Below are 26582 nucleotides of genomic sequence, written 5' to 3' on the forward strand. Positions count from 1 at the left end.
AGTCTGGGTGACAAGAGTGAAACTGTGTCTCAAGAAAAAAATAAATAAATAAAATAAAAAAATAAATAAATAAAGTGTCTTCTTCTAATCCTGCTCTGGGTGGCTTTTGGATGTAGTTTGTCTAAAGGAGGAGAGCTCATCTTCCTCATTTGACCTTTGTAAACTTCATTGTGCTGTGAATTTTATTCAGCGTTGCTTGTTGAATGCCTTTAAATTTATTTTTCTAATTCTTTAAGTAATGAGTTTTAACTTTTAAAAAGACGCAAAAGAAACACCTACATATTCTGTCTGTTTCTCTGCTCTCTCTCCTTTCCTCCATGTCGATGGGTGGGAAGAAAGTAGTTTTAAAGAAAGCTACTGTAATGTGAATTTATCTTTAAAGATTTCCCTCTGCACAACTTTTAAAGGAAATTGTTTTACATGTTCCTTGAATGAAGGGAAAGCCCAGCTTCATTCATAGTGTTTTCATCATAATCAGAATAAGTCATTCAATTACTGAGGCAAACAGAAGCTGATCAGTGATAGTACTTTATCTAAAGATACTGTTCTTTAAATAACAGTACTGTACAGGGATAGAATAAAGGTAAAATTAAGGTATTTAGTGTCACCAGAATGATACCCTGATCCTCAGTGAGATCGTGTGAAATATATGTCTCAATTATTCAATATTAAAATACCCTATTACATGACATAGATTTATAATTTCAATTTGTTTTTATAACTTTGGCTAATAACAGGCTAATTAATAGTGCACAAATTTTCTAGGGTGAGATTAGCCAAATATTTATAATGTTAGAACTTTTCAATTTAGTTTTTAATGCTTCCCAATATTATATAGTCCATATAATTTTAACAAAATTTTTTGTTTTTACCATACATGAATTTGGGTTTTTGTATAACTTGACATTAATACATCCAAACTACTTAGTTCTTTTTGCATATCATAAATGTAGATTCTCTTGAAGAACTGGTTGATGCCTAGAAGGTAACAGGTTATTTGATTTAGCAGTAGAAGCGTAACGGTGCAGGCTTCACATGGTCGCTGTGTGCCGGCTATGTTCTAGGCATGTGTAAGTGGGGGAGCATGGTGCTAAGAGACCCAGGTGGTGCTCTGGGGACAGAGCCAGTTATAGCACCTGTGAGGCATTCAGTCATGCAGTGAGCTCAGGGTCATGGGGAGCGCAGAAGAGGAGCCCCAGCTCTGCCTGAGGTGAGGGATGGACGAACAAGGTGTGGAGTAGAGAAGGTTCATGGAATAGATAACACTTGAGACACAGGTAGAAGGGTAAATGGAGCTGAGAAAGAAGAAAGTGTGAAATAAGGTTCCAGACACATGAAACAACCTTGTAGCAACTTCCGAACCTTGCAGTAATTACATTGAAAGGACCGCTGTGGATACCCGAAAGAAGCGTGCCCTCCCTCTCTACTCTCTGTCCCCAGAGCACCTTTAATAATCTTGGAAGAAGCCGGGCGCAGTGGCTCACGCCTGGAATCCCAGCACTTCAGGAAGCCACGGTGGGCAGATCATGAGGTCAGGAGTTCAAGACTAGCCTGATCAACATGGTAAAACCCCTGTCTCTACTAAAGATACAAAAATTAGCCAGGCGTGGTGTCATGCGCCTGTAATCCCAGCTACTGGGGAGGCTGAGGCTTGAACCCTGGAGGTGGAGATTGCAGTGAGCCAGGATTGTGCCACTGCACTCCAGCCTGGGCAACAGAGTGAGACTCTGTCTCACAAAATAATAATAATCTTGAAAGAGGACTCCTTTTTTTTTGATGTGCCATTTCTCAGGGTCACTAATACCTGTTCTTCGCCTCAGTGTTAGGGAGGATGATTTCAGTCACCCTTCTGAAGCTGTAAAGCCTCAATGGCCATGTGACATGAAGAACTATCTTGAGGTGCAGAAATATGCACTTTTGTAGAGCCACAAAATATATATGGTACAGTCTTACAGCTTTTAAATGTTCATGTGAGTATTATAGCAGATGTAAGCTAGAGACATTGGATGTGATATGTGTTCCATTTTAGTTATTTGAAAATACCTGATGCAGGTTGGTCATTTACTATAAGCGGACTATGGCTGTACACTATTAAAACAATAATTATTTTGAGACAGGGTCTTGCTCTTATAACATAATTATTAATTATGTTATAATTAATAATAATTTATGTATTATCAATAATTATCTCAAATAATATCTCAATAATTATCTCAAAATAATAATTATCTCAAATAATTTATTTATTATAAATAATAATTATCTCAAATAATAATTATTATTTGAGATTATTTATAATTATTATTTCTGATAAATAATAATTATCTCAAATAATAATAACAATTATTATTATTATTATTATTATTATTATTATTATTTGAGACAGAGTCCCTGTTGCCCAGGCTGAGTGCAGTGGCATGATCTTGGCTCACTGCAAACTCTGCCTCCCAGGTTCAAGCGATGCTCCTGCCTCAGCCTCCCAAGTAGCTGGGATTATAGGCGCATGCCACCACGCCTGGCTAATTTTTGTATTTTTAGTAAATACGGAGTTTCACCATGTTGGCCAGGCTGGCCTTAAACTCCTGACCTCAAGTAGTCTACCCGCCTCAGCTTCCCAAAGTGCTGGGATTACATGTGTGAGCCACCACACCCGGCATAAAATTATTTTTGAGGGCAAAGTAGTTATGAAGGAAAAGGGAAAATTAGATCACTATAAGTGGGATCTAAATTTTTAAATCTGGCATTGAGGTGTTTTGAAATGTATTTAAAATGGTGTGCATATCCATGTTATTTTGTCTGTTTTAGGAAGCAAGGTCCTTAATTGCCAGAAATAAGTCTTTGAGATAGCTCCAGTTTTCTCAGGTTCTCTCAATCTCTTCTCCCTTTCTCCTTGGTTTTGTCGTGCCTGTGCCACAGGGCCTGTGGGTACTCGATTAACACCGGGGAACTTTCAGTTAGACAATGGAATTCACAGTAAGGTTTATCTTAAGCACTACCAGAAGTGGGTTCTAAGTGTGCTGGTTACTAAGAAAAGGAATGGCTCATTAAGCTGGCTTTTCTTGAAGAAGAGGGTCCTATGGCCACAGCTCTAGGACATTATTATCCGTGTGTGTGTGTGTGTGTGTGTGTGTGTGTGTGTGTGTGTGTGAGAGAGAGAGAGAGAGAGAGAGAAAGAGAGAGAGAGAGGGAGAGGGAGAGAGAGGTCCTATGGCCACAGCTCTAAGACATCATTATCCGTGTGTGTGTGTGTGTGAGAGAGAGAGAGAAGGTCCTATGGCCACAGCTCTAGGACATCATCCGTGTGTGTGTGTGTGTGTGTGTGTGTGAGACAGAGAGAGAGAGAGAAAGGTCCTATGGACACAGCTCTAGGACATCATCCGTGTGTGTGTGTGTGTGTGTGAGAGAGAGAGAGAAGGTCCTATGGCCACAGCTCTAGGACATCATCCGTGTGTGTGTGTGTGTGTGTGTGAGAGAGAGAGAGAGAGAAGGTCCTATGGCCACAGCTCTAGGACATCATCCGTGTGTGTGTGTGTGTGTGTGTGTGTGTGTGTGAGAGAGAGAGAGAGAGAGAAGGTCCTATGGCCACAGCTCTAGGACATCATTATCTGTGTGTGTGTGTGTGTGTGTGTGAGAGAGAGAGAGAGAGAGAGAGAGAGAGAGAGGGTCCTATGGCCACAGCTCTAGGACATTATTATCCATGTGTATGTGTGTGTGTGTATGAGAGAGAGAGAGAGAGAGAGGGAGAGAGAGGTCCTATGGTCACAGCTCTAAGACATCATTATCCGTGTGTGTGTGTGTGTAAGAGAGAGAGAGAGAAGGTCCTATGGCCACAGCTCTAGGACATCATCCGTGTGTGTGTGTGTGTGTGTGTGTGTGTGTGTGTGTGTGTGTGAGAGAGAGAGAGAGAGAGAGAGAGAGAGAGAGAGAGAGAGACAAAGAGTCTACCCACGGTGTCAATATTGATGATGTTAAACATGAAGCTATAGAGACGAAGGTCAGCAGGTCACTATTTTCTCCCATTCTCTTGCTCTCTGACTGTTTCTAGATAGAGATAGTGAAGAGGGAGAATGAGTCATCTTTACCTCTTTGTTGACCGCCTGCCTGTACTTCCACATCACATTCATCTGTGTGTTCATGGTACAATCTGTGACATGACAGTATACTCTCTTCTTCCAGGGTAAGAAAAAGAAGAGGAAGAGAGAGAAACTACAGGAATCTACATCAGGTAGGCACCATGAGACTTTCCAGTCAGTCCTCAGGCTTCTGACAAACACCTTTTAAAGCAGCCTGCATCTCTCTACACATTCTTTCTTCTGTCACTATAACTCATGATTCTTTAACTCTGCTTTTTCTTCCTGAAATTCTTTTAAAAAATTTAAAAGACCTCTTTTAAATGTGACTGTGGGAAGGTACATGTAAAAACTGGTTCCCAAACCCTGTCACCTGGAATCCTGGTTGTGAACTGTGGGATTTTTGTTTATTTGTTTTATTTTTGCTTCTGTTTGTGTTTACTTTGCTTTAACACTCTTGCCTTTTCACTATTTTATATAACTCCTTAAAGATACAATATTTTATGATGATTAAATGATGTGTTACCTGGTATTCCCTTGAGAATCTCTTTTGTGATTTGGGTTTTTTAAAAATGTAAAACATCATGATAGGGTTTGTCTTTCTTGTACATTAATTCAAGACATCAGTGAGGTCCCATTTATTTTCCTTTTTTCTTTCATTAAAAATAAGGCCACTACTTGTACTGCACAAATAAAAATGGCTGGTATAAGAACCATGAAAAGTAAAGCAAACAAGTTCACATGATATTGTAGCTACTACGTATTTGGAATGTACAAAAACCTCTTCAATAAACATTTGTTAAAGACACAATTTTCTGCAGGTACAGGTCCAAGAATGACAGCTGCCTACATCTGAAACATGGTAAGAACGACTCTCTGGTCCTACTGCTGACGTTAGTTGTTATAAAAAGAGGCACTTGCTTGTGAATCTTCTTGCTCATAACGAGTTCATTCGACATTGCTCCTTAAAGAGGAGAACTCAGCAAAATCAAATTAGTGCTTTAAAAAATCTGATGGTTTTTATACCGGCTATGTATTTGCAATATAGTATGCTTTTATCTTTTCTCTCCCTTTTGGCCCATTTATTCTTCCTCCATTTCCTTTCCCCTAACTCTTTCTTCTAAACCATTTCTTACTGATCAGTGGCAAATAAGCCTGCTTAAAAAAAGAACAAATGACAACAAACAGTAAGCAAAATGCCATCTTACTCAGCAAATCCAGGGTGGGTCTGAGGAGCACCATTTTAGCCCAGGACTCCCAACCTTTTGCTCAGTAGAGATTTTTTCTCGATTGAAATCACATGTAGTCACTCAAAAGTAATATATTTGTTTCTAGTCAGAAAGCTATATATGCTTTATTTTTTTTCTGTTATTTAATATGGCATGGGCACTTATTTAACTGTGTTTCTTCTATCAAGTATTTCTCTTTATTGATAACTTGCTAGATTTTACTCTAGTATTTATAAGTAATATTTTATTTCTTTTTACTATAATTTTTAAAATTTATTTCCACATGACCACTAGCCCAAGGAACTTGACTTTGTAAATTAAGGCTTGGTCTTTATTAAGCTTTGAATTAGCAGTATGTGTACATCTTCTCCTGGTAACAGTTCTCAAAGGAGCTGCCTTTGGTTATCCTTTCTCTCTCCAGGAACACATGTCCAGTCAATCACCAAGTCTTCCCATCCCTGTCTTTGGGGTCTGTCTTGAGCCTTTTCTCTCACACTTACCACTGCCACAGCCCTAGTTCAGGTGCTCAGACTTTCCATCTGGAGTACTGTAATACATGTTAATAATTTTTCTGCCTCCAGGCTTTATTTTTACAAGTTCATCCTTCACATTGCTCCCAGAGAGATTTCCCACAACTCAGATTGTATGTCACTTCCCGACATGGAAACAGCCGGTGCTTCCCATTGGCTGAAACATAAAGCACCCGCCACTTAGTGTGTGGGTCTGCCCAGCCCTGCCCTTGTAGCTTTGCCCCCAGTCATTCTTGCTGTCTGCCTCACCTCTCTTTCAGCATAGCCCTTCTGAGTCCTGTGCTCAGTCCAAACAAAATTATTAGCAGTTCCCCACATGGCGGGAGGGCACCGCACATGCTGTCCCTGGGCTTCAAAAGCCCATTTCCTCTACAGAGGAATGGACAGATCTCTGCCGTGTTTCTTAGGAAAAGAGTGTTATCCTGCAGCTCATTTGGCTCTTGACTAAGCCTGGTGGCCCTTACCTAAACTGTTAGAACTTAATTTTGGTGCTGAGGTTTCAAACAACTTGCCCAAAGGGACCAGCAGAGATTTTGGTACCAAATAGATCTGAATTTTAAATCAGGTGACTGCCTGAGCAATCTACTTCAGCTTTTTACTCTTCATTTTCCTTACCTGGAAAAAGGGAATATTGATGCCTACCCCCTGTGGTGGTTGATGTGCAGGATCTGCCCCGCGGCCAGCACACAGCTGGAGCTCAGACCCGTTCCTTCCTCCTACTGAGACCTAAGTCAATTGCCCTCTCCTCTGTGAAACTTTCTTCATCTTTCTTCAGATTCCCCAGGTTTTTCCAAATCCCATCACTGTGGTTTTATGATATCAAAACTCTTCTAAACTAATACTGAGTGGCAAACTTTTCTCCAAGTGAAAGGAGGACCATCCCTTCATATACGATAAAAAATAATATAATTGTTTTAACTTAGTGGCTATTAATCAAGAACCTCTTCTGAGCCAGTCACCTGGCTTGGTTATTAGAAGCACAGATAGGATGTAAGCATGGCCGATGATACCAACCCCTGTAGCTCATGGCTTCATAGTAGAAGTAAATCTAGTCAAAATCATAAGCCTTGTTTTTTTTTTTTTTTTTTTTTTTGAAAACAAATTGTTTTAATTACTGAACACTTAGGAATGGCCAGAGTTTTTTCATGTTCTGCCTCTGAACAGAAAGCCCTCAGAGTTGCAGTGTGCTAAGGGCTGGTACTTGATTTACTTCACTTCTGTTTGCACCAAAATCTGTGAAGCTGTTTTTATTAAAAAGCATGCAAAAATGTATTTCTGTATTTCAGAGTTTGGTACTCGATTTGGTGTTCTTCACGATTAGCATCCTGTGGTATTTTAGATGTAAAAGATGGCTTTTTTGGTCCTAAAGTGTATCCCAAACATCTTTTTCTAGTAAGTCACAGCTGTCATTGTGCTTTCTTGTCACTTATTTATATTTTCTTAAGGTTAAGATGTTCTCTCTATCCTGCACAAGAAAAACAGAAAGAACCCTCTCTCTCCACCCTACCCGCCAAAAGCATTCTCAGGCCGTCCCGCCGCTGGTGAGGCTCCAGTTGGTTGAGCTTCCTGTAATCAGAGTCTCTGGTGCTGCCCTTCCTCTCATTCCCGGATCAGTCATGCAGCCTTTGAAGTCACTGCCCTGCACAGCACCTGAGTTGGGAGACCAGAACTGGCAGTTACTGGATAAGACTTGTAGAGAGGAGCTCAGATCCACCTTCATAAAGATTTCCATAAATTAGCCATGATAATATTTCTGTTGTACCCCCACCCCTTCCTTTGTTGTAGGAATTCAGAGACATTCTGTTTGTGTAGAGCTGACCTATTCAGTCATGATTCAGCATTTATTGAGCACCTAAGATAGGCCTTGTGGAGACTTGTATGACCTGGAAATGGAGTGCTGGATGGAGCAAAGAAGGTCCCTATTCTCACAGTGCTTGCTATGTTGCTGTGAGGGTAGTTGATTAAAAAAAAAACAAACAGGAAGGTATAAGTACTATAATAAAAATAAATTAGGGAGTAAATTAGGGTCTGCTTTTAGGTTGGATGGTCAAGAAAGGCACCTCCGAGGAGGTGGCACTCAGAAATAACTCCTGTTGTCACAGAAAAATGGAGGGGGTCTTCTGTTTTGGAGCAGAGCCCTGGCAAAGAAATGAAAGACAAAGGGAACAGAGCGTCATGTTATGGAAACAGCAGAGCACAGGAATGAGGCCACCCAGTCTCCCAGGTTAGCTCTTGTGTAAATTTGTGTGGGCTGGGGCAGGTCACCTAAAGCCTCTGGTTTCTCGGTATAAGTGAAGGATTGTGTCCAGCGTCCTCTGAGATCCCTGTCTGTCTCTCCCTCAAGTCCAACTTTCTGGTCTGCTTTGCTTTTGTGTGGTCTGCACTGCCTCCCAGTGTTATTATAGGGACTCAGATCTCTTTTTTCATTTCCTAATTTATCGTCATCATTTTATGTCTGAGTGGCTCTGTATAACTATAAAGCCTCTGCATGGCCTTGAAAATGGCTTATACGTGATGGGGTTGTTCTTCAGTTCCTGTACAGATCACCCCCCGTGTCCCTCTTTCCTCCCCAGGATGGCTACCTTGTGTCCTGGGATATTAGAAGCATTGCCTCTAGTTTGAGAATTTGATTTTCCACTAATGTAATAATATGGCTCCTTGTTTGCCAGACTACAGTCATACTAGTGCTGACCTCACCTTAGAAATAATCAAATACTTGATTAGAACCAATCCTACAGGCCCGGCATGGTGGCTCATTCCTGTAATTCCAGTACTTTGGGAAGTTGAGGTGGGTAAATTGCTTGAGCCCAGGAATTTGAGACCAGTCTGAGCAACATGGCAAGATCCCTTCTCTACAGAAATTAGCTGGGTGCAGTGGCATGTGCCTATAGTTCCAGCTACTAGGGAGGCTGAAGTGGTTGGATCTGTTGAGCCCAGGATGTCAAGGCTGCAGTGAGCTGAGATCACACCGCCACACTACAGCCTAAGCAACAGAATAGGACTGTCAAAAAAAAAAAAAAAACCAGTCTGTCAAAGAGTGTGATGTGGAATCTCACACAGCTGGTTTTCAATTCTGAAGGGAAGTTGACGAGTTAAGGTAAAGCTAGGCCAGATACAGTGGCTCATGCTGGTAATCCCAGCACTTTTGGAGGCAGAGGTGGGAGGATCACTTGAGACTAGGAGTTTGAGACCAGCCTGGGCAACATGGCAAAACTATGTCTGTACGAAAAATAAAAACCACTAACTGGGCGTGATGACACACACCTGTAGTCCCAGCTACTCAGGAGGCTGAGATTGAGAATAGCTTGGGACCTAGGAGTTCAAGGCTGTAGTGAGCTATGATTACACCACTGCACTCCAACCTAGGTGATGAAGTAAGACCCCATCTCTCAAAGAAAAATTAAAAAAAAAAACACTTGTGTTTTCATTTCTTTAAAGAGCCTGTGGGTTGCATGGAATACTTCCTGTTTTTTGATAGGCAGTGCCAGCGCTGTGGCCGTATGCAGCCCAGCAGAGAGGCTGGCTCCTGAAGCGGTGCTTTATTCACCCGGTTGTGTTCCTGTCTCCCCGTGTGTTTCTACTTTTGAGCATTAAAAAAAATTTCACTCTGGTGAAATCAGATTGAAACAAATAAATTGCCATTAATGTGGTCTCAGACACTGCGGAGAAACTTTTAGGATAATTGGAAATGAGATCCCTAAAAACCATTCCTCCAGGTTGGAGATGGTGGTCCCCAAGCTGCAGGATCTTTTGGACTAGCTTTTCGGACTAGTCATTTGTGGGAATGCTGGGAGCCCAGGACCTCAGGGGTAAGGCTGCACACACTGTCCTGGGTCCAGCTGGAAGACCAGTGTCATGACGTCTAATCACTTGTTTCCTCACCACGCAAACATTTAGTGAGGACTGCTGTAAGTCACGAATCCTGTTAGGCGGTGGCGGTGCTTGCAAATGAGACCCTATCCCTTCCTGGAGGAGCTTCAAGTTTAAGAAGATACAGACATATTAAATGGGTAGTTATAAAAGAGTATGTTTTATGCTGTGAAGAAGTGGCATGCTGTGCCTGATACAAAAATAGAATAAGAAAGAGAATAAGAAATATGTAAATCGGAGTGAAATCAAGGAAGGCTTCCTGTAGTAGACAGCACTCAAGCTGTCAGGTTGGTTGCAGAATTTGGGGGTTTGATAGCATAGTAATAGAATTGATGTGAATTTCCGGTATTTGGGTATATGTTTGATTTGGAATACCACCTTTAAATTTGTCAGAAGTTAGAGATTATTATCAAATACTGAACTTTGCTTTCTTCCTGACTTAATCAAGATTTATATGAAATTAAAGAAGTAAAGAATTATAATTTTTAAAGTGCTGGAGAGAATTATGACTCTGAGTTTACTAATTAAACAATTTTCAAAATTGGCTTATTATTTATCAAAACAAATACAAAAAGTCTACCATCTTTAAATTATATAGATTGAAAAGATATTTTTAGATACTTTAATGTATTTCCTTTAGTTATATGACGTAAGAGTTAATTTAAAAGAAGGAACAGTCTACTTTTGAAAGATAAAAAAGACTGGGTGCAGTGGCTCACGCCTGTAATCCCAGCACTTTGGGAGGCCAAGGCGGGCAGATCACAAGGTCAGGAGTTCGAGACCAGCCTGGCCAGCATAGTGAAACCCCGTCTCCACTAAAAGTACAAAAAAATTAGCCGGGTGTGGTGGCAGGCACCTGTAATCCCAGCTGCTCGGGAGGCTGAGGGGGGAGAAACACTTACACATGGGAGGCGGAGGTTGCAGTGAGCCGAGAGAGCACCATCGCACTCTATCCCGGGCGACAATGTGAGACTCCGTCTCGGGGGGGAGAAAAAAGATTTAAAAATCCTCTGGTTAAACACATTTTGCTAAATAAAAACTTCAGCCTTTATTTCCCTAGGGCCAGGAGATGAGCATGAGAGGTAGTTGCTAAGCTAAGTTAATGTTCAGTACTTGGAATTACATTTTATAAAAGATTGTTTCTGGCTTTTCTTTGATGGTGATGTTTGAGAGCCTGATGAGGTGGTTAAGGCTTGAGAACTTGGGGCTCCTGGGTCCTGTGAAGCTGTGCTACAGAGCTGACAAGTTACAGAGTGGGAACAGAAGCATCATCTGGACCAGTGAGAGGACTGCAACCCTGAGGGTCTGCCAGGAACTGTGCCTGGTGTTCAACATTTAGCCCTGTCCTCTTAGAGCTGCCAGGGAGAGTTCTAAATATTTTCAGTGGTCTCATTGAGAAAAATATTTAATTCCTATGATTTTTGAAGCTCACTCTGGTAAGTTTGACACTTTTGCCTAATCTTTGTTCCAAGTTCTGTTCCACAATGTCGTCACCAACATTAAGTATCAGTAAGCTTCTTGGTGATGTCTAGTTAGAAAACAAAATCCGGTTCTTAAAAATTAATAAAATTAAAAGGAAGTTGGTGGCTGAAGAACTCTTAAGTCTTGTCCAAGTCTCAGAGTAAAAATTAAGGCTTCCACAACTAGAAAGTGAAAAAATGACATCCTGTTTTCCATTCTTTATCTTTTGTAACATACTTAGAAAGCACCTCAGCTAGAATTGTTACCAAACAAGCAAAAGACCCCTGGGGGTTCAGAACTCTTGGGAAGGCAGCCTACATCTGGGGAGGGGAAGGGGAGTGGCAAACTGGGGAGAACAAAGCCTCGCGTGGCAGCCACAGCAACACGTGGCAGCGCAGCTACCCTTGGCCACAGTTTGGTAGCTCCTGGGAAAATGTCTGCACCCAGCTCAGCACTGTCCCGCACTTGGGGGAACCTTGGGCCGCCGTTTTACCACAGTAGTGAGGTCCTATGGAAGCGACTGCTGGCGTGCGGATGGCCAGATCGTTGCATAGGAGGTGAAGGTTATGGTGGCCCGGAGAGGCTCCCTTACGCGTCGTTTCTGGGAATGCTGCAGTCTGAGGTGACGGCCCACCCATGTCTTCCTTCTTCTTATGCTTGTGTTCACAAATCCCTGTGACATCTGTCACAGACTTAACAGGAAATGTGTACAGGATTCACAAGGTGATGACACTTGACTACAGATAAGCTCAGGCTTGGTCTCATTGTCTTAAATAGCAATGACAGCATAATGACAGTGTGGTTGGACTCAATTATGCGTAGAAGGCAGGTTTTCACATCCTGGCCATTGCTCCAGGGTCCCTAGGTGATTATGCGTGGACTGCAGGTTTTCACATCCTGGCTATTGCTCCAGGGTCCCTAGGCACGTTCATGGGAGCCTTTTGATGGTTAAGTGCTGGAAACAAACCATGCTCACTTACGGAGAAAGGGGAAATGTATTTTAAAGATACAGGAGCATCTTGTGGAATCCAAGGACAGTAGTGCAGTTGGGCCAAAAAGAAAGCTGGAAATTGGAAAGCTGTCCAGAGACTTTCCCTGCTTCTTCCATCTGCCCCGCCCTGAAAATCACTTCCTCCTTCCCTTCCCAGATTGACTCGCTCAGTTCTTTGAGCCATATGTTCAGAGCACTCAAGCTATATGTTGTTACGATATCATCTCCCAAAGTGACAATAATTCTTTCAAATTCTATAGAAGCGACTCTGGTTAGCCCAACTTGGGTCAAACTTCCACCCCAATCCATCATCAGCTGTGGTCAGAGGAGAAGGTCACATTGTACAAAATGGCTGTCAGGAGCTCACTGCTCTAACAGTGTTGGAGTTGGGATAATGGAGAGGAGAGCTGGGCAGCAGCCAGACAGATGTCCACTATAGCTCGCTAGTAAGCTGGTAGTTGGGGTGGTTTTATCTAGACAGCTCTGTGTTAATAAAGAAATTGGGTTAGGTTCATAGGTACAGTGAAAGCTTTTAAGAATGGGCAGTATCCCTTCCATCAATTCTCTTTTCTCTCCTTAATGATCAGAGGAGCTAGAATTGTGTTTAAGTTGCCTTGGGGATCAGAAATAGAGAAATAGACCCTCAGGTAAGCAAGACTGATCGGGTGCCATTAAAAAATAATAGCAGAGGGAGAGAAGTATATGAGGTTCATTAAAACCCTCTTGAGATGCTTCATGTTTAGTATTGTTCATCAAAACTTACAAAATGAAATTAAGATCAATGCAGTAGAATATTAGAATGAAAAAGAAGGGTTTCGGATAAATTTTGTTTAATAGAACTGTTTGTTACTGAGTTGTGAGGAACTGTGTGGAAATGAGCCCTTCTGGATAATGGAGTTTTTCAGATAACCTATATGTTTACATCTTTAAGTGTCAAAACATGTAATTTTTCAAAACACTTTTGGATGCAACTCTGTCTTCTTCAGCAGAGTACATTGAAATTGATTTGAATACGAATACATCATGCCGTTGTTTTACAGTGGATATTATATATGCCACAAGGAGTATGGTGGTTTGTATAATACTATTCTAAATGACCCCAAATAATGTGGAATTTTAAGAAACTGCTTTTTAATAATTATTTTGTGGCTTCCTTTGCTGTTTGGGACTATACCCTCTGCCCACAATAATGTTTCTTACGATTTGTGTGGATTTAGGAACCAGAAAAATGAAGCTTAATTGAATAATATATAAATTAAAAGTAAATGGGGTCTGAGTTGGGGTATAGAGGGTAGGGCTTTTTTAAGAAAGGCTAAAATGTGCTATTTTTGCACATAAATTTTGTGACATTACTGTGATACCTTGAGATCGTTTTAATGTGTTTTTCCTCAGCAGTGTTCTTCATAAATGAAGCTGCCATGTTACTGAAAGCCGATGAGTGGGGAATCCTGCTGCTCATAGCTGTCCATGACCTTTAGCAAAGTGACTTTATTCTTTTTTGACAGAATGAGAGAAAAATTAAAAGCATTAAAAATTAAACTGCTCACTTTTAGGCTTAAGGTTTACATCTGTCTCTGGACTAAATTTTTCTAAATGCCTAAATATTGTTTTTGTGAATCTTTTTTTTCTATTGGGATTACTTTTTCTCCTCTAGCATCAGCTTTTCGAAACATTGCATTTCATAAGAGATATTTTAATTAATTTGCAGAATACTCTGTTGGTCTTAATTTTCTACCAGAAGTTCTGTAATAGTATGAATCTTGCTTGCTGCCCCGAATGTGTCACGTGAAGTTGGAACAGCAGAAATGGTCCCAACCTGTATGGACCACCTGCCACATTCCCGAGGCTTTAACAGATGCCTCTGCATGTGTTGCCTCCTCTCATTCTGGAACAGCCCCATTGTGGAGGGGACAGATTTCAGTCCTGTCTGAAGGATGAGAAAACATCACTTGTCCAGGGCCACACAGCTGGTGAGCAGCAGCGCTGTGTCCGCAGAGTGAATTACTGTCAGCTCTGAGCCCAAGTTCTCCATCCTCTGCTGTTTACTGCACTCACTACGTGGGCTGCTTCAGGGCGCCTGCCCCGCACTCACCCAGCTCTGCACGTACATTTCCCACATCCTGCAGCGCACCTGATGAGGTAGAGCAGCTTCTTATCTTCACTTTACAGATGAGGAAACATGTTTGGTGCGTTCAGAGTGCATGCCCGAGATTTCCAGGTGGTAACCAATGGACCCAGGATCCAAACCCAACCCAGGACTGTCTGTCCTCAGAGCCCACACTCTAACCCACACAAGTTATCATCTCCCTGTGCTTAACCAGATTCACAGGTGCACACACAAACACTGTCATAACCGTGGAAGGGCTTGGTTTAGGGGTGGGGGGGAAGACAAAAGTGTGCCCTGATCCTGTCACCTCATTTGTAGAAGGTGAACTTAGCATCTTTAGTCTGAGAGAAATGTGGGTTGGATAGCGTTTGGAGGTGAGTAGATGAGGGAGGTCTACCTAGCTAGTTATTGTCCTCTGGAAGCCCTTCAGCTGACAGAACTGCAGTGGGCTTTTGAGGCGCTCTCCTTCAAAACTTGCTCAAGACCATTTCTCCCATGTTTCCCGTGATAGGAAGGATCTAGCGGTCATGACCTGCACCAGGAGGTCCAGCCTACAAATAGGACACACGTCCTCACAGAGGAGACAGACACAGAGGGCTAGGCTGATCAGGAAGAGAAACCAGCAGCTACAGAAGAATTCCCCTGGAGTAATTCATTAACAGTCACAGGCTTGTCTCAAAGTCATCTTGACATTGCCAAAGTCTGGTTGAGCCGATGGTAGTTCACTCTGAATAGCCGCAGGGGAGGAAGCCGCACAGGTCACTCAACCTTGCCTTGGTAGAACATGAATCCAGGAGTGGCCAGTGACCCCTTTCCTCCCACCTCCAGCTTCTGGGAATCTTTTTGTTTTAGAGCTTTGTGGTTAGGGGACTAACTAACTAGTCTTGAATGCTGAGACTAAGGAGTCACTCAGCTGCAGAAACAAAACTCAGTGTTAACCTTCCTAACCACATATTTTCATTTTTCTTTTTTTCAAATGTTGGGTAATGTTTATTGTCAAGAAGCTGAAGCTGGCTTTTGTAGGTTATATTTCCAGTCTTAGGGACTTAAATTTCAAAGTTAACTTATGTGTTTGATTCTCTTTATCATGCTTCTTCAAACAGAGCGTGATATCCTGGGGGGCACTGTTACAGATGTAGACTGCCTCCACCAGCATACAGGGGTTGTTGCCTAGGGACGGACAGACAGAATGATGGAAGGTAGGAAGGAGAGAAGAAAGTGAATGATAATTTAGTTCCAAGGTATGGTGGAGAGAGCACGTGTTGAGAGTTCAGAAGCTTATCCTGCTGCCTATTAGTTGTGTGACCTTTGGCAAGTTACTGAACCTCACGTAGCCTTAGTATCCTTACCTGTAAGTGGGTGGGAAGATGCAAACTGTAATGATGATTATGTGAAATTCTAAAGTCCGTGTCCCAGTGCCTGGCAAATCAGTGCCCAGTGGACAGTGTTTTTGTTCCTTTCCCCTCACCAGCTTCTTATAGACAAGACCACCTTCAAGTCAACGAGACTGTCACTTTTGTGGTGCCAGGAGGCCTAGGGAACAGCCCAGCACTGGGACTCTCTAGGGGTCACCATGGGCCAGTCATTTTATGATCATATTCCTCAGTCTCTGCTAAAACAACAGGAGTAGACGAGCTCTCTCATGCTTGCTTCCTGCTCTAGAAGTCTGTACCTCTCTTCCTTCATACACACATGACATTGTGCAGCAGAAGAGTTCACACCCTCAAATCACAGGCTTTTGTCAGTTTTTCCCAAGGCGTAAAAATGGAGACAGTTGACATGAGGTGTGTGGTGTGCTGCTGGAATGCAGTTTTTGCAGTTAAAACTGTGAATCTGTTCACCTCTCATAAAACCAGTCTCTAATATTCTCCCCTCAAACTGCACATGGCTTAAGGCTCCTGCCTCTTGTTAGTAGCATTTGAGAGTGGCGTAAAAGGAAGAGGACAACGAAGGAAGGATCTTTTATTCCAACATTCCAACTCACTTTTTTTGTAACCTCACCAATTCTGAACAAGGAAGTGATATTACATAATGGGGCGGGGGTGCATTTTGTTCCTAGACACCAGCTTTGCTGCCCTTGCCTTGGCCTGGACAGCTTGAACTGCCTGGCCAGTGAGCCCTGAGTGGCACCGTGACAGGGCTGGCCCTTGCCTGCTCCTGACCCTCCACTCCGCCATCTCAGAGCTCACCCATAGGCTTGTCTCCTTGGCCCTCCCTTCCAGAGGACAGCCTGGGAAGGAACCCACAGGACATGAGCTGGCCAAGCGCTCTGCTTTTGGTAGGATTTTACATTTGTTTGCGCTTAGAGAGAAGGAATTTCCCGCTTTCCCTTTCTTCACTCCTGAGTCAGGCTCTGTAAAGTCCTGTTGGCCCAGGGTCGGTGCTGTTGATCTCCCAGAACAGGCCCACTTTTGAAATCTTTAGATTCATCTTTATTGCTTGGGCTTTTAGTAAGGAACTCTGCCCATTTGGGTTCCTGGTTCCATTTGGTTGATGGGATATTTTGTCAAGATTGGAATTTGGTCCAGGAGAGCAAGGGGTTCTATTATATGGGGTTGGTGGGGTCTCGTGCTGCCTTTGCATCCCCAGTACAAATGCGTGGTGACTCCTGGTGGAGGGAGCCCAAGTCTGAACATATGTAAGATGGGCCTTGCCTCACTTCCTTTGAAGCCCAGCCGCAGCCGGAGAGCAGTAATTGCTGGCTTTGATTGCGCAGACTTCACTGATGGGTTGGGCTGTGCCAGAGCTTGCCTGGCCTGGCCCAGCTTCAGCCGCAGCCCCCTAGTGAAGTCTTAGATGTGGGAACGCTCCAGCCTCTGGAGCCTCATGCCTGTGGTTTCTTGAAAAGAATCTGGACTGGACCTGTTTTGTATCTGTAAAGCAACACTGCAAGGCCCCCATTTCTCCCACTCGGAGGTAAGACTTGGTCTCCCCTGACGTCCCTGTATTTTAAAAGAGCCACCAGGGACAAACTGCCTCATTTCATAGTGAAGGAATTTATTTGCTTTTTTTTTTTAAAGCACTAGTCCCTGGAAGGGATTAGTTGCTTTTTGGTAAGCAACTGTACAGAGGCTCTCTGAAGCCAACCTTCCAGGAGAATTTGCAAGGTGACCCCATGAAATGAGGAAATAACAGGTGGGAAAATGTGAGACTGTGGAAAGAGATGACTTTATTAGGAGATGTAGACTCTTTCTGGGTAAGTGACATACTATCTTTTAGTTAATGGCCATCTCTGGGCACCCATGTTTGTGTTAACCACTGTATTATCACTTGTACTCAGCTTAAGAAGAAAGGAGAAGTCACCCTTAGGTAAGGCAGTGAAGGGACAGGAAGACTCTGGGGGAGCCGGAAGTGCAGGTGCTCTAGGTTGGAGGTGTTAGCCCTGCTTGAGAATGGGGCCACAGCAGGGCCATGGAGGTTGTCTGTACCTCAGTACTTCCGGGTTCGCTATGTCAGGCAGTGGAGGGATGGCCCAACAGAAGGGCAGGTTGTCTCCTTCAGGCGTTGCTGGCTGCCAATGGCCAGTCTATTCTGAGCCCCAGTGCTTGTCTCAGGCGCTAGCCTAGGACTGCAAGGCCAGGCCTCATCAGGAAACTAAATGTTTTCACGTCAGACTGAGAGGAAAACCTTCCCAGGAAGAGCAACCTGGACCAAACCTTTGAAAATCTGTGATGTAAAATTATAATGTAAATAGGAATCTGTGGGGTGCCCTCTCTCCCACCCCAGGCTCTGCTAGAGCCCTGTTTCTTTCTCCAAGAAAGGCAGGGTCCTTCATAGCTCTTTGATCCTCCTGCGTGAGGGATCCATACCTCTGTTCAGTTAAAGTGTCACAACGCACTAGTGTTTTCCTGTTAAACTAGGAATGGTTGATTTTCCAGGAGGATAGGAATTGAAATTGTCCTTGAAGTACCTCCTCAGTTGAAATCATTCTGTGGCTGATTTCCTCCTATTTTGTTTTTTGTTGGTTGGTTGGTTTTTGCTTTTCCAGTAGCTACCCAGGTATACAAATAGCTTCTTTGTAGTCCCGATCATTTTTAGGGGCCTCATTGGGCGCAATTGGAATAATAATACTAGCTAACCTGCTTGCAGGGCTTGCTCTGCTCTGTGCACTTTGTGAGCACTTTAAATATAGGAGCCAAACCTCTCTTTCCAACAGCCTGAGGGGCAGGTGTTCTCGCAGTTCCCATTCCATAGATCACCATCCTTCTGTGGAAAGTACTTCGTGGACTGTAACTTGCCATCTAGACTTTTGTATTCATTATTAAATATGTCAAAGCTTCCTTTTATTTCTCTTTTACTTTCTGTTTCCATTGAAATGAAAGTGTACGATAATCCACCATTATTTAGACTGAGTTTCTAAAAGGAAACTCCTGCTTGTAACACGGATAGCACAATCACAAGCACAAAGTGTTGGGATTCATCTGAGGCTGTCGAGGGACCCAGGTTGAGAAGGTGCTTCCAGCATCGCTGCCACCAAGGGAAAGCAGCCTCCCCAAGTTCAAAGCAGCGGAAGCACGTGCTCTCTGGAGTGAAGGAACGGAACTTTGCCATGCTTTTACTTTCCTTTTGTCTTTGTCTCATCTTGTTACACTGTTACATTTTACTATTAATCACTTTTTTAAAAATCTCAGATCATTAAAGTTTTGGGGATGTGGGAGTTCTCTTTTTTGAAAATCATTATCACCAATATCTGGCAACATTACTTTAACATATTTGCTGAGTGTCCTTTCCGAGGTTAACATTAAAGATCCTAGATGTTAGGAAGGAAAAAAAAAATCTTGAAAATTGTAAGATCTTAAGGAAAAAGGGAGAGGTTTGTATCCTCTGGACTGTGAATATGAGCGGACACAGCACACAGCGTCACGGGAGCTGGCAGTGCGTTGGGTAATGTGAATATGTCTATCCTATGTGGAATCATAGAATGGCTTCCCACAGTGGACTAAAAACACCAAACATTGCGGCATGACACGTCTTTCCCTGATCTGGCTGTTGCCTGTCTTCCCTATTCTTGTTTGGCTGTTTCCTACTTGTGTTTTTCAAACTTTTTTGTGTTCTTTTTACTATGACCCAGAGTGTTAGCTACATTTCACATCATAACTCTGTGCATACATATACATGGAACCAAAGTAAAAATGTCACTATATTAACTCTGTAGTGTACTCTCAGGATTTTTGACTGCATAGGGCAATTCGTTTTAGCCATCCCCAGATCAGCAAAATGGATTGATTAAATGCAGAGGTTATAAGACATATATGGTATGGAATAGAGGTTATAATCTTAAGGCCTACAGCAAATTCATATTAATAGCATTTCATTTGTTCCTTCTTGAGGTGGAAAACGAAGCTCATTCCCAACGTGCAAAGCCAAGGCAGCGACCCCAGGACCTCTTCTGGAGATGGAAGCTTGTTGAAAATCCAGACTGTCTCCACGGCCTGCCCAGTCGACCCCAAAGGAACACTGACATCAATTTTACCCTGAGGTCACTGCTAGAGACCCTGATCCATAAAGACAATCACTGCCAACTCCTCTTTCGTCTACTGCAAGGGCCAAGTTCCAAAATAAAGCATAAAAAGGTTTTTTAAAAGGAAATGTTAAAGCACGTGAGAATGCTAGCAGGCTGTGGGGCAGCTGAGCAGCTTTTCTCCCCTCATCTCTGTGTGCACTTCCCAGAGCATCTTGCATCCAAACCTGTAACCTTTCGGCAAGGACAGTAACTTGGCTGCATTTGCCTGCCATGCGCAGCTGGAGCCAGCAGCCAGCACATCCATCAGCACCCCAGTGGAGGAGTTCGTGGAAGAGTTCCCTCTTTGTTTCTGTCTTCATTTTTCTTTCTCTTCTTTTCTCCTAAAGCTTTTATTTAACAGTGCAAAAGGATCAGTTTTTTTTGTTTGCTTTTTTAAACTTGAATTTTTTTAATTTACACTTTTTAGTTTTAATTTTCTTGTATATTTTGCTAGCTATGAGCTTTTAAATAAAATTCAAAGTTCTGGAAAAGTTTGAAATAATGAAATAAAAAGAAGCCTTCTTTTTCTGAGACAGCTTCTCTGGTAAGTGGCTTCTCTGTGAATTGCCTGTAACACATAGTGGCTTCTCTGCCCTTGTAAGGTGTTCAGTAGAGCTAAATAAATGTAATAGCCAAATCTACTCTGTTGGTAGCAATTGGCAGCCCTATTTCAGTTTATTTTTTCTTTGGTTTTCTTCTTTTTTTTAAAACAGTAAACCTTAACAGATGCATTCAGCAGACTGGTTTGCAGTGAATTTTCATTTCTTTCCTTATGACCCCCTTGTTGTAAAAAGCCCAGCACTTGAATTGTTATTACTTTAAATGTTCTGTATTTGTATCTGTTTTTATTAGCCAATTAGTGGGATTTTATGCCAGTTGTTAAAATGAGCATTGATGTACCCATTTTTTTTAAATAGCAAGGCACAGCCTTTGCCCAAAACTGTCATCCTAATGTTTGTCATTCCAGTTTGAGTTAACGTGCTGAGCATTTTTTAAAAGAAGCTTTGTAATAAAACATTTTTAAAAAGTGTCATTTTATTAAGAGTGAAGTTCCTGATAACCTAAAATTGGTAATGAACTAAATCCACAGGCCAGGGCAGAGCTGGTTTGTAGAGAGGAGCAGTTTGTGTGAGAGGGGTGCTGCTGGTGCAGCCTTCTCCAGGGATAGGCCAGCACTGGCTGTATACGGGCACCTTGCCCTGTCTCCTAGACATGCAGTCCTCAAAAGTACTTGTATGGCTTGGGCCTCCCTCCTTTTCCAGGTGTAGGTATGAAACAGGGTCACAGCAAAAAAAAGAGGGTTGTCAGATGGGAGTGAGTCCTTTCCTGAGCACAGATCATGGGCTCCCACCATCTGGTCGTGGTGCTCATTGAAAGTCCACAGGTACTGCCTCTCTTCAGAGCCCATTGGTGTTCAAACTGGGCTTCTACATCGTGGGGTCCCAGTGGTGAAGGTATGTCAACACCCCCACCCATCTTCCCAGTCAACATTTTCTAAGTCCTGAGTTGTATTTTGTAATTTTTACCTTACTAGTACATGTTAGAAGTTGGTATCTGATTAGGAGAAACTGTATTTTCAGTTTAAAAGTGAGTATGTCATGTTCTTCCACAATGGTTTTCTATCCCTTGAGCTACTTTGAGAACCACTATCACTGGTCCAACTTAAACCTCTCTGCTGAAATTTTAGCTCGATTTCCCCTTTGTAACCTTCAGTGCAGCTGGGGAACAGCTGGCTACCATACTTACAATAACCCTCCTCATACTGTACTTGAAGATTGCCATTAAATCACCCCTCAAATTTCTCTTCTCCAGGCTAAGTAATCCCAATTCCTTGAACCTTTCATCATCAGTCCTTTAATCATTTTCATTACTATCCTCTGGAACCTTTCCAATTCCTCTTCATTTAGTCCTAAACTTGAACCAGGAAAAAAAAAAAAAAGTTATGTTTAGGGGGCCTACTTGTTATAAAGGTTTCATATTCAGCCCTGGCCAGAACTTCATTTGAAAATTATCTCTCTCTTGAGTTTTTTTTAGCATGCATGAACCAACTAGTTAAAAACAGTCTAAAGCTGCCACCATGATCTTTTTGAGAGTTAACTAGAAAATCCAACAAAATGGTAAGGGAGGTAACATCCAACAAAATGGTAAGGGAGGTAACAGTGGAGCATTATGCCAACACATCGATGGGCTCTTCTGGATGTAGAAAGAAAGCAATTAATAATAAAAGTCTGGCCGGGCGCAGTGGCTCACGCCTGTAATCCCAGCACTTTGGGAGGCCGAGGCGGGCGGATCACAAGGTCAGGAGATCGAGACCACGGTGAAACCCCGTCTCTACTAAAAATACAAAAAATTAGCCGGGCGCGGTTGTGGGCGCCTGTAGTCCCAGCTACTCGGGAGGCTGAGGCAGGAGAATGGCATGAACCCGGGAGGCGGAGCTTGCAGTGAGCCGAGATCGCGCCACTGCACTCCAGCCAGGGCGACAGAGCGAGACTCCGTCTCAAAAAAAAAAAAAAAAAAAAGTCTGTTCATCAAGGCAACAGGCATAGCTGGATCTATACCTGAGACTTGGGACTTGGCCAAAGCCCACTCAACTCTTCTCTCCCTCGGTTCCTCCTCCTCTCAAAAATGCAGAGGCCAAGCTCCGAGTCTCAGGTGTGTATATCCTGCTATGGAATCTAATAATCCATGTCTTTCAACTTACAAAAAATTAGTGAAGTTGAAAGACATGGGTTGCTTGGACCCTCAGCCAGTTCTTTCCACAAACTTGGTCCCCTCCTAGTTTCCTGTATTTCTTCCAGAATAATTTTTCCCAAATAACTTTGATGTCACTGCACAGAGCTCATTCTGGGATCATTCTGCCCAAATCCTGCTTTCTGTAGGCAGCAGTTCTGGGGGAGAGTCAATAGTCCCCCTAGAGATAGGGATCAAAGCGGGTGTCTGCGGGGAGAGGGACACTCCTCTGGCCACTTCTTCTGTTTGATCTTGAAGGGATTTGGCCTCCTTCCCTGCAGCGAACTCAGCTGAACTGTGTGCCAAGAAGAGGCTAGGTCAGCCTTCTTTCTGGGAGCTCAGCCTTCTCTGCGGTCACAGCTGGCATGCGGGTCTGTGTGAAGGGGTGTTTTCCTTCTGGTTCTAGTTTGGTTGCTAGGGCTGCTGGCAACTACCTGTCTAGCTGGAAGGTGACTTTGAACTGTGTGACTACAGTTGTCTTAAGTATTATACAATACATTTTTCCTCTAGTTTGGTCCAGGGCTGCAACAATATGGAAACTCTAATAAAGGGCCTATGAACAATAACAAGATGTCTGTGTGGCTGTGCTTTTAAAGTAGAAGAGTCACGAGCGAGTAATACACAGTTCTGACAGAAAAGAGGCACCTGACATCCACATGATGTAGTCGTTGTTGAAAAATCACATTTACCACTTCTGCCACACAATGTGATCTTCCAGACGTGGAAGATGAGAACTTGAAGAGCTGCCCTGTGAAACCTAACCTCTAAAGATACACAAGAAAATGTGGACTGCTTTTTAATAGAAACTGTAAAAATTGATGGCAATTAAGTATCTTAATACTAATAGAAGGATGTCATTCTGTACACCATTTATACTTATGTATTGTGGGAAAAAATAAGATTGGTTTTCTTGGCAATTATTCGGCGGATATCATTCTGGAAGTGGCTTTTCTAAATTTCTTCAACTCTTTTCTGGGAAAACTTTTATCTTTACTCTGCAGCCAGGCGTGACTCAGGCAGAGTGTACCGAGGTGACTCACCTCTAAGCAGGGTGTACCAACAGCAACTATTTAAAATAAAAATCATTAGCATGAATCAAAGTAAACTACATACATGTTAAAATAAATAATTTATAGTAAAACTTGAGACAAGTGAAAACTGTCTATTTGCCTTTATTGAAGCAGCAGTGCTAATGTTTGTTTATAACATTGTTCATCCACAGTAAACTGGTGTTAAATAACAGTTGCCTTCATTCAGTACATTTTTACTGAGCACTTTCTAACGGGCTATGCTCAAATAACTGGACGCTAGAAAAATGTTTTGTATTGTCTGTCTACTGTAGGCATATAAGAAATGCCTACTGTCTGTATTTGTTACAATGTGCAAGGGTCCTTTTCCCTGGATGGTAATTTGGACTTAAAACAGGTTATATTAGGAAGGAGGCGGCCCAGCGGAGAAAGCCCTGGTTTAGAGTCCACAGAGCTGAACAAAATCTACTCATCCCACTGTTGGGAACAGCACACTAAACCCCTCTGGGCACACTTCCTCATGGGCTAAGGTGTCACAGACCTCTGCCAGGGTATGTGAGAGGTAAAGGAGAGAGAAGCCTGACAGGAAGTGACTAGTAAATTAATTTCCCCTTGAATTGTTTTATAATGTGTTAGAAAACATGTTTTGTCCAGTGCAAAAAGTATCTTGTTTATGTACTGCCTTGTAGCCACAGAACATGTGAGCATATTTCTGCCTAGGGAAGCAGTTGGTAACAGGACTAAGCACTCTGTTTTGGAGTCAGGATCATGGAAGTACTTGTACAAAAGGGGCAGAGTTTGGATTTTATTGGGTCATCTACACTGATGTGTTCATATAAGTATTTTTCTTAATGTATAATAGCTTGGGATGTTACCAGCTAAATTATTAAATTTTTGATCCCCACTAAGTGGGAGAAATTGGTAGAAAATGTATTTGCCAGATGGAATGAGAATACTGCATACAAATAGAGGTCATCATACATCATCTTAACGGTTTTCTCTGTAGTCACAGTGGAATTTGTATACTAGTCATTTTCTCTTCTCCATCTATAACTTGCCTTGGAATCTGAAATCAGTAGAATCACTGAATTATATTCTACACCATAGTGATTTTTTTTTCCCCCAACAGGAAGATGTATGAGGCAACCACAGTAAAACAGAGCCCACAAGTTGGCCTGGTTGTCATTACAGGTCCTATCAAAGTTAGTTCAGACTCCCACTGCTCAACTGGAGGACAGCAACAATGGCTTTAGAGTCTCACCTGCCCTCCAGGCTCAGCTCTGGAGACAGCCCTCAGCGCTGCACAAAGCCAGGACTCTGCAATGCTCACTGCAGGGCTCACCAAAGCTCAGAGGTGCTTTGTGAGCAATCTCATCTGCTCGCCACATGCTGGCATCTGGTATAGGCTGTGCCTGCTTTGCTTCTCATGTTCCAATTAGCTGGGGCTGATCTTTCCTCAGTGCCTGGTCCTAGAGAGTGCAAACTCATCCAGGCAGCCCTTACGAAAACCACCCGGCTTTCAAGTGCTTTCAATCTGAACGAAAGACAATATCGTGGCCACTGCAACTTTTATTCTCAGATTTGTTTAGATTGTCTCTGTTCTTCCCCAGGCCTTTGCTCCTTAGAACAGCATCTCTCAGACTGGGTGATGAGATCTTTAGCTGGCAGGGATGAGGATGTCAAGGAGGTGCAGAGTCTCAAGGAGGCCATGGTTAATTGGGAAGGGGCAGGCACTGTAAACTGCAAATCATGTGAATGAGATGAGAGGTGCTGTTCTCTCCCGGCATTTGGGATTAACTAATTATTTTAAAAAAGGCATGCATTTAATAAAGGGTGTGTGTGTGCACACACATGCACACACATGCACACACAAGACTTAAGAAGGGGAGGACAACAGAAAAAAAATCAAGATAAAAGTATTAATACCCTTACATGAGTCCTGTGATTTGTGATAACATTGTACCAGCTAGCAGCAGAAGCCACCACGAGACTGAGTGCAGAAAGGGTATTTGGTTCTAAGCAATCTATGTGCACTGTTCACTCTGACTGCTCTGAGTGTGTGCAAGCTAAAGTCTCTGCCTAGCTATGTAGACTTTGAGGCTGGACAGAGCTTTTCCATTTCAGCCCCCTTGGTCCTACTACAAATTGGTGTGGTGGAAGGATAGATTGCTCTCCACTCCCACCCTTCCCTACAACTTGAATATTGAGGCTAAAGGGCTCCAGAAAACTACCTTCCCAGCAGCATATACCAAAACCTCCACACAGAATGAGGCAGTTGGGAACCATTCAAACTGCCTCAAGTAGGAAATTCAGTTTCAAAAATGCCATCCTCCCTCCCTACTAGTTTTGTAGGCATCCCAACTTCCTGTCTTCTATACCTGCAGTCTGAGTGAAATGGTGAAGTGGCTGTTCAAGAGCAGGTAGCAAGGGCAGAGTTCTTATTCCAGGAGGTTTTCTCTTCTAATACCTGCTTGCCTGAGAACAGACTACATTTTCTGGTAGAATATTCCAGTAACTGCATCTATAGAAGTGAGGCTGAGATGTCTCGGTGGTTTATTGACATCATGAAGGGCTCCACTGCCACTCTGTCATCCAAAGGGATTCTACCTCAACAGACTATTTTAAGAGATGGGGTCTCGCTATGTTGCCCAGGCTGGACTCAATCTCCTGGGCTCACACAATCCTCCACCTCAGTCTCCCAAGAAGTTGGTATTACGGGTGTGCCGCACCCCACCCAGCTTGACAAACTGATGTTTAAGTTAGCTATGGTATCCTCTCCCCTCCTTGATGATGAATTTTTCAACCCTAGGGGCCATCCTATTGCTCCCTTGGCTAAATAATAGACCTAGTAGGGACTCCCACAATTGTGTTCTGAAGAAATCTTTAGGAGTCACCTAATGTCATTTAAAACTACTGGCCACTACAATCCTAGCACTTTGGGAGGCCGAGGCAGGTAGATCACTTGAGGTCAGGAGTTCGAGACCAGCTTGGCCAACATGATGAAACCCTGTCTCTACTAAAAATGTAAAAATTAGCTAGGTGTGGTGGTGGGTGCCTGTAATC

The 26582-nt window shown here is 42.9% G+C and overlaps 1 protein-coding gene across 11 annotated transcripts in view; it reads left to right on the plus strand.

Moving 5' to 3' along the window:
* Positions 1 to 20794, plus strand: part of LOC105486288 (lymphoid enhancer binding factor 1) — a 123188-nt gene extending 102394 nt beyond the window's left edge. For 6 of the 11 annotated variants that reach the window (XM_011749092.3, XM_011749097.3, XM_011749094.3 and 3 more), the window contains 2 exons: positions 4177 to 4225; positions 19589 to 20794. In XM_011749092.3, coding sequence (XP_011747394.1) covers positions 4177 to 4225; positions 19589 to 19668 — 129 coding nt within the window. In that variant the 3' untranslated portion in view covers positions 19669 to 20794. Of the gene's footprint in view, positions 1 to 4176; positions 4226 to 4891; positions 4933 to 19588 lie in introns of all 11 variants that reach the window. The other 5 variants (XM_011749095.3, XM_011749100.3, XM_011749096.3 and 2 more) reach the window with 1 other exon arrangement.
* The last annotated feature ends 5788 nt before the right edge of the window (positions 20795 to 26582 follow it).

The sequence above is a fragment of the Macaca nemestrina genome, chromosome 3, assembly GCF_043159975.1.
Source record: "Macaca nemestrina isolate mMacNem1 chromosome 3, mMacNem.hap1, whole genome shotgun sequence".
NCBI classification, from domain to species: domain Eukaryota; kingdom Metazoa; phylum Chordata; class Mammalia; order Primates; family Cercopithecidae; genus Macaca; species Macaca nemestrina.